Here is a 7,324-nt window from a genome sequence, read left to right as displayed (position 1 = left end):
TCTCTCCCATATTGTTTTCCAAATTTCCCAGCAGTTTTTGTCAAATAGTGGATTTTTGTCCCAAAAGTTGGGCTCTTTGGGTTTATCATAGACTGTCTTGCTGTTGTCACTTACCCCAAGTCTATTCCACTGATCCTCTCTTCTGTCTCTTAGCCAGTACCATACCGTTTTGATGACTACTGCTTTATAGTATAGTTAGGATAAAAACTTTCTAAAGGGTCACATTAATAAGAAATCATCAATCCATTTTCCTAATTAGAAAAAAAGTATGCATATATGGAAATACATACATACCTAGCAGATTATTTAGATTCAACTTACATGTTAAAGTGTTATATTAAAAAAATTCTTTGGTCTTACCTGACCTACTTTAAGAATCACAACCTACATGATATATTAGCTTACCTAAAAACATCAAATGATTTTCTTTTTTAAGCAAAGAATGACATAGAAATAGAGTCATACATTTAAAAAGAGGGAGAGGACCAAATCAAGGCAATCATTTATTTTATTTATTTATTAAAACCTACTTTTTTGGGAAACAATTTAAAATTATATAATATTTTCAGGAGAACCAGAAAAAAATTGTACACAGTAACAACAATATTGTGGAATATCAACTGTGATAGAATGAGCTACTCTCAACAATACAAAGATCCAGGGCAATTTTGAGGGAGGTATGACAAAATATGCTATATACCTCTAGAGAAAAATCATTGGAGTCAGAATGCAGATGAAAGCATATGATTTTTCAGTTGTTTACTTGTATTTATGTTTTGGAGTTTTGGTTTTAAAAGATTATTGAAAATGAAAAATATGAATAAAAATAAAATAAAATATATAATATTTTCACATAATTTCTTAGGAAATTAAGTATTAATATTAAAATGAGGATAGATTGAAACATAGATGCAAAGCTTAGTTTATTTTACCTATGCAATAATACAAAGTTAATATAAAATTATCTTTAAAATCTTTCAACAGTTTCAGTTTTTAAATTAATTTCAATTCAACATTTTTTTCCACTTACTAGTGTAATGCAGCTAGAAGCACTGGTACTTCTAAAATGTTAATGACAATAAAAAATGATAAAATAAGGAAGAGCCCTTGGACCCAACCAAGTACATAGACACAGAAATGCATGATGTAACAATTATACAGATATCTGGGAATTAATTTTCAAGATGTCACAAAAAAGGATGATTTTTTAAAAATGTACTTTTCCTAGAAGACACAAACTGCTATCAATTCAGATCTCTAGTTTCTCACCTCCATAAAATCTTGTAAAAATGGTATAAGCAGCCTCATAATATGAAAGAGGAAAAGGCAGACTTTTACAGATGATTTTTACATGTTCATTATGACACATCTGAATGAGATGCTTAGAAAATCTAAGGTCTTGATGTTCCTATTATTTACTGATAAAAACAAATAAATTCCATGCCTCCCCCTCAAAAAAAATCTCAAAACATTTATTTCAGTAGACCAAAATGAAGCCTTGGAACTTATCCTCCAACAACACATAAACATCAAGATCATTAGATATTATATGCCAAGTAGAAATATGCAAATACTTTTATTTACCCATTCAAAGATTATCAGCATCAAACCATGCAGATGCAACAGGGAAACTAATGTTTAGCTATGACTTGGAATGTATCAATGTCATGGAGGGTTGCTGTACTGTTAGCAAATAGAAAGATTTTCTATTAATGGCAAGGTCATCTAGCTTCTCCTGGTAGGGGATAAAATTATACCGATTGTATTGAGTTCTAGAACACCATAAAATCTTTTTGTTTTTCAAAAAAGTTCAGTCTAATCATCCACTTAAAAAAACTGCAGCAAACAGAAAGGTAGCCCTTGAGTTAGTCAATCCAACTGTAGATGTTTCCTATGCTTTGTAAAAGGAAAATGATGTGGGGCCAAAATTGAGCACCATAAAGAGTGTTACTGTATTTGGGAAATTAAATAGTCGTTTCAATTCAATGATTCCTGATCTACTCACTACTTCAGAATCTCCTGTAAAGTCAACATTCTCCACTGATATCTATGTCATGTTGCATAAGAATCAAAAGTACAGATGACCTAAAGGAAACACATGGTAATTCAAAACAGGCTGTGGTATATTACCAAAGAGAAATGTTGTAAAAGATACCATCAAGGACATGTAAACCTGAGAAGTAAGTTTCAGGAAATGTAGCAGGAAAGGATAACAGATGAAAGCTTGAGAGGTGCATTGGTACACATAATATGAAAGAACCAGAAAAAAAAACCCTTTAGCACACTAGTTAAATCCTTTTTCTGGAGAATTTATATAAAGGCATGGACAAGAATCACAAAGAGCATAAGGCAACTGAGGGGTTGGGATCAACTTAGTGAAATAGCCAAATCAATGGCATTATGCCTTTCCTGAAGTATTAAATTTTACTCAAGGACTTGGGCTAAGTGTTGGACATATAAAAATGGAGAGTTACATACTCTTTTCCCTTCCTTTATTTGTATAGTGGTTATTGTTATCTCTTTGATTTGAAGAAAATATAATCCCTAGATATTTAGAGCTAGAAGGGAATTTATTATCAACTCCAAACCCTGTATTTGACAGATGAGGAAACTGAGACCAGAAGTATTGTATGATCCATCCATGGTAAATGGAGTCTATGAAATAAGAATTAAAAAATAAATTAGGTACATAAGAAATATAGTAAAATCTAATTTAAAAGTGAATATCAGGGGGCAGCTGGGTAGTTCAGTGGATTGAGAGTCAGGCTTAGAGACGGGAGGTCCTAGGTTCAAAGTCAGCCTCAGACACTTCCCAGCTGTGTGACCCTGGGCAAGTCACTTGACCTCCATTGCCTACCCTTACCACTCTTCTGCCTTGGAGCCAATACACAGTATTGACTTCAAGACAGAAGGTAAGGGTTTAAAAAAAAGTGCATATCATGCTTTTTATAATAATAAATATTTAAAATTAATTTTTTTCCTATTTAGCATTAGGTGGGAGGAGAGCATATTAGAGTTAGATTCCTTAAAATAAGATCAGTATACTATTTGTCATCCCAGCAAAACATTCTCAATTCCATATGCCAATTTAATGAACTGGAAGAGACCTTTTGAGGTCATTTATCTTCTATCATATTCCATTGCTTTTTGGGCAGGACAACATGCAAGGCACATAAAGGAGGAAAGAGACTTTAAGAACTTTTTGAGTAAGTGGCAGCATCCTCACTTTGAGTCAAAAGACCTAGGTTTAAATACAAATTCTTCCAGTTATTAACTGTGTGAACTTGGGCAAGTCATACTACTTCTTGAAGTCACTCTTTTCCTGTCAGTAAAATGGAGATAATAGGATTAGAGAAGATAAATTATAAAATACTATATAGATGCAAAGTATTCTCTATACTAGCATTCTACTAGTTTGCTATTCTCACAATTTAAAAAATAGTTTATTGAAAACTTTGAATAAAAAGAATCAATTAAACAAAATTATGAAGTTATATTTATAATTTGTTCTTAAACAATAATGTCCTATTTGCTTCTGCATCTCTCTCTGATAGCTTCAAATTCAATGTTTTTTTTTCTTAAATTTGCTTCAAGACACAGAAAAAGTAATGGCTTTTGCTTTCCTACAAAACATTCTTTGGCACTTGTCAAAGATAATAGTGGTTGAATGCACATTTGTGACATTTAAAAAAAAAAGTTCTTGTAGTCAGGGAGATCTTCCTAAATTGTATACTGATTTTTTTCCTGAAATGAATTCATTTTCTAACCTAAAAATTGTACATCTGCTCATCCATTCCTCATTTTCTATTCCTTCACATATTTAAAGGTTTGCAATGCTCCCTCAGCCTTTTTGTCAAGGTTATATAAACTCGATTCTTTCAGAATTTCCTTTTGAGGCCTATTACTGAATCATATAATGATTATTTCATCTTGTCATCAGATACTTTCAAAGTCCAAAGTCATACCTATTTCCTTGTGGGCCCCAACCAGAACTCAATATTTTAATGAAGTACTAGGATGACAAATTAAAGGTGATGATTTTTTTTTTTTGCTATATCTATGGAGTATGATCCTAGATACACCATAATGTCATTAGGAAAAGGTGATTTTTCCAGTATTCTGTCATTTGGGGAATTTTTATTAATTAGAACTTATTTGCTTTTCCAGCACAATGACAAATGAGTTTTATAATGATGATCTTGACACACTGATAGGTCCTGAAATTCATTCTAAATCACAAAAGAAAGAGTAAATCTAGGGCAGAGTGTCTGTCTTCTCAAGTGATGGTAAAGGGAGACAAGGGTCATCTTATTTCATCTTTGAAAGTTCTTTACTGTAACCAGCCCCCAAACAGTAACAAATCATGCAAAAAACAAGCCCAGAATTGACAGCTCTCAAAGAGCAAGGTTCATACCCAAGCCTCGTGGATAATAATGATATAATGTACCATGAATTCACTTCCCAGCACCAAATGAAATACAGAATAATTTGATAAGGTTTACCTTATCCTTGTCAGACTCTTTTGGGCATTTAGGGACTGACGTAGAAGGATTAATATAGGACAAGTTTCCTGAAACAGGTATATTGTAATAAAACGAGAACATCCTAGATCCTGTCTGCTCTTTGGACGTTGAGAGGTCACGGACCGAGAATACCCAATTCCACTGTCCCAAGACAAGTTACCTCTACTACGCCTGACAGTCTTGTTTTTTTTTTTTTTTTTTTTTAATGCACCCACAGATTGCTTAGCTATCCTTGGTGCTGCCTTCTGCCAAAGCCCCAAAGCCTTTTGGAGCCCCGTATTTCTTGGTCTAGGCTAGGGAAGCCCTGAGTCTGGCCCTCCCTTCCCTCTTTCCCTTCCCCCCTCCCCTCTAGACGCCTGCATCTTCCCTCTGCTCCCCCATTGACTGCAGCTTCGCGATGCCCGCAGCGGGGTCCTGACCGCGCTGGAGGACGCCTGGGCTGTTGGGCGCTCTCTCTACAGCGCAGGCTCCGCTGCTGGGAGCAGGCGCGTCAGCTGCAGCTGGGCTCGGGCCATCAGGGGGAGAACTGCCCCCTTGGCTAGGCTTGCAGCCCAGCACCGACCCCGGACAGCAACCGACTCCACGGACCTTGCACTGGCCGCCCGGCTTGTTTGCTCCCCGCTTCCAGTGCGGTGGGCTGTCAGGGGCTAGGGTCGTCTAGGGGGTAAGTATCCAGGGTTATATTGCAAACTGGGGGTTGGGGGTTGGGGAGGGAGAGAGAGACAGCTTGCTTGGGCCGAGGACGCATGCGAGCTAGTTGGGTTTTTAGGAACCTGGCTAAATAAACCCAGGGAAGGCTAGGGCAAGAAAGAGGGTAAGCAAATTTAGGGGGAAACAGGGACTAAGGCGTAGGGGTACAGGGAAGAGAGAGGCTATGGGGCATCAGAGCCTGCGGCGAAGAGACACCGCATCTCCCTCACCTTCTGTACTCTGGCGTGTTATGCCCAGGAATGATGATTGAGAAGGGCTAGGCGCATTTGGGGATGAAAAAGAGAAGAGAGACTGGAGCATTGGAGCTTAGGGGGTTCCAGCAGCAATCTTTCTCTCATTAAGCCCGAGCAGACATCATTGCTGGTTTTGGAAAGGTTAGGGGGTTGATAAATGAAGGAAGAAAGATAGCTTCCATTTCAACCTGCTGCTTTTAGGGAGGATCATCCCCTCCCGCACTCTTCTTCCCCCTCCCCTCCACCCGGGCAATCAAGGTGAAGGAAGGACCTAATGCTGTGGGTGAGGGTGTCTGAGAATGAACGAGTGACTCTTCTAGAATGGGGGAAGGGAGTCACTGGTGCCATGGTTGGCAACTGAGACTTTCCTGCAGTTGTCAGTTGTCATGATAAACCATGCCTATTTTAAAAGAAGGAAAGAAAATGGGCCTACTGGATTTCTCCTTGGGGACTAGGCAAGGAAATGGCCTACTACTAAAGAAGACCATTTAAAATATTTTTTTGAAGGCCCACGGAAGTCTCTAAGGCAGAAGGAAAAATACAATGGCATTAACAAAACTGGAATGATGGTTCTTTCACTCTTGGGTAGACAGTGAGGAAGCTTTATGGTACTGATGAGCAAAAGATGCAGAAGCAGGGCGTTATCTTGATCTTTACTGGGGAAAATGTGATCCTGTTCTGCAGTATGAGAAATATTGAGTGTGATCAAGCATGTGACCCAGAATGTTTGCTGTTTCACTGTCTGCTTTAATGTTACCTGTGACTGTATGACCAATCTTTTTATGATTCATTTTAGTACTCTATGGTAAAGCCATCTCCAGCTAATATCTGCCGTGGAAAAAGAAAACAACCTCTTTCTGGGTTTAACACTTTATTGATCCAGTGGTTAACAGTGACTGGCACATAGTAGGCCATTTAAATTTTGATTGATATTGATTTTACATAGAATATTGAGTAGAAGAATAGTTTGATATGATCTCAGTAATGATTTTTCTTTTAGTTTTACTGACATTTGTTAATTTTAAAATTGAAATTAATAAAATTTCATACATATTTGATTACTTTTCCATAATGAGTCCTTATGAATTCCCTTCATCATATTTTTTCTCAATATAACAAGAGCTTAAATAGGTTGAAGATGAACATAATTAAACTCAGATTTTACCTGAAGAGGTTTGAGCTCTAAAGATTTAAGAAGATAATACACAGGCCCATTTGGTACAAATAAGGTACACTGGAATAGAAATTCAAATATTTGCCATTAACTTCATAAAAAATAAAAAATATTTTTTTCTTTTGTAGATCATTCTGGACTTAATTCAAGATGAAGTTCTTTTGGGGGATTCTCTTTCTTCTCTTGTTCTTGTGGGTTGAAGAAGCCTATTCTAAAGAGAAGTCTTCCAAGAAAGGGAAGGGGAAAAAGAAGCAGTATCTATGCCCATCGTATGTTCTTTATATTTTTATATGCAGAAACAAGCTGATTGATTTTTTTTAATCTCTAAAGTGAGCATATTGTAAACATGAAAGCTAATGTTTCCCATTAATATTTTTATGTATTTCTCTTATATTTAGAGGAAGGTAAGATGAGGAGATAGTTAATTGGGATGGTTAGCTTATATTGTTTAAAAAATCTATAAATTAAAGTCCATGATCTTATGAAATTTCAAAATTTCTCCTAAGAGAGTAAAAAAAAGTCAAGCCATCATATAATACTCACTTTGAATGGAAGGTTTTTATGGGTTATTGAGCACCATATTTCTTTAGAATATGCCAGAAAATCAGAAAAAAGTCTGCTGAAGTTGACTGGCATATCTACCTATACCTAGGTAATTAACTATATATATATATATATATATA

The 7,324-nt window shown here is 36.3% G+C and overlaps 1 protein-coding gene across 1 annotated transcript in view; it reads left to right on the top strand.

Moving 5' to 3' along the window:
* The first annotated feature begins 6,791 nt into the window (after positions 1-6,791).
* Positions 6,792-7,324, top strand: part of GLRB (glycine receptor beta) — a 102,276-nt gene continuing 101,743 nt past the window's right edge. The window contains exon 1 of the mRNA XM_044680812.1: positions 6,792-6,910. Within this exon, the coding sequence (XP_044536747.1) occupies positions 6,792-6,910 (119 nt within the window). The remainder of the gene's footprint in view (positions 6,911-7,324) is intronic.

Source organism: Gracilinanus agilis, chromosome 6 (assembly GCF_016433145.1).
Source record: "Gracilinanus agilis isolate LMUSP501 chromosome 6, AgileGrace, whole genome shotgun sequence".
NCBI lineage: Eukaryota > Metazoa > Chordata > Mammalia > Didelphimorphia > Didelphidae > Gracilinanus > Gracilinanus agilis.
The sequence above is the reverse complement of the archived record's forward strand: the minus strand, read 5'-3'. Positions and strand labels throughout refer to the sequence as shown.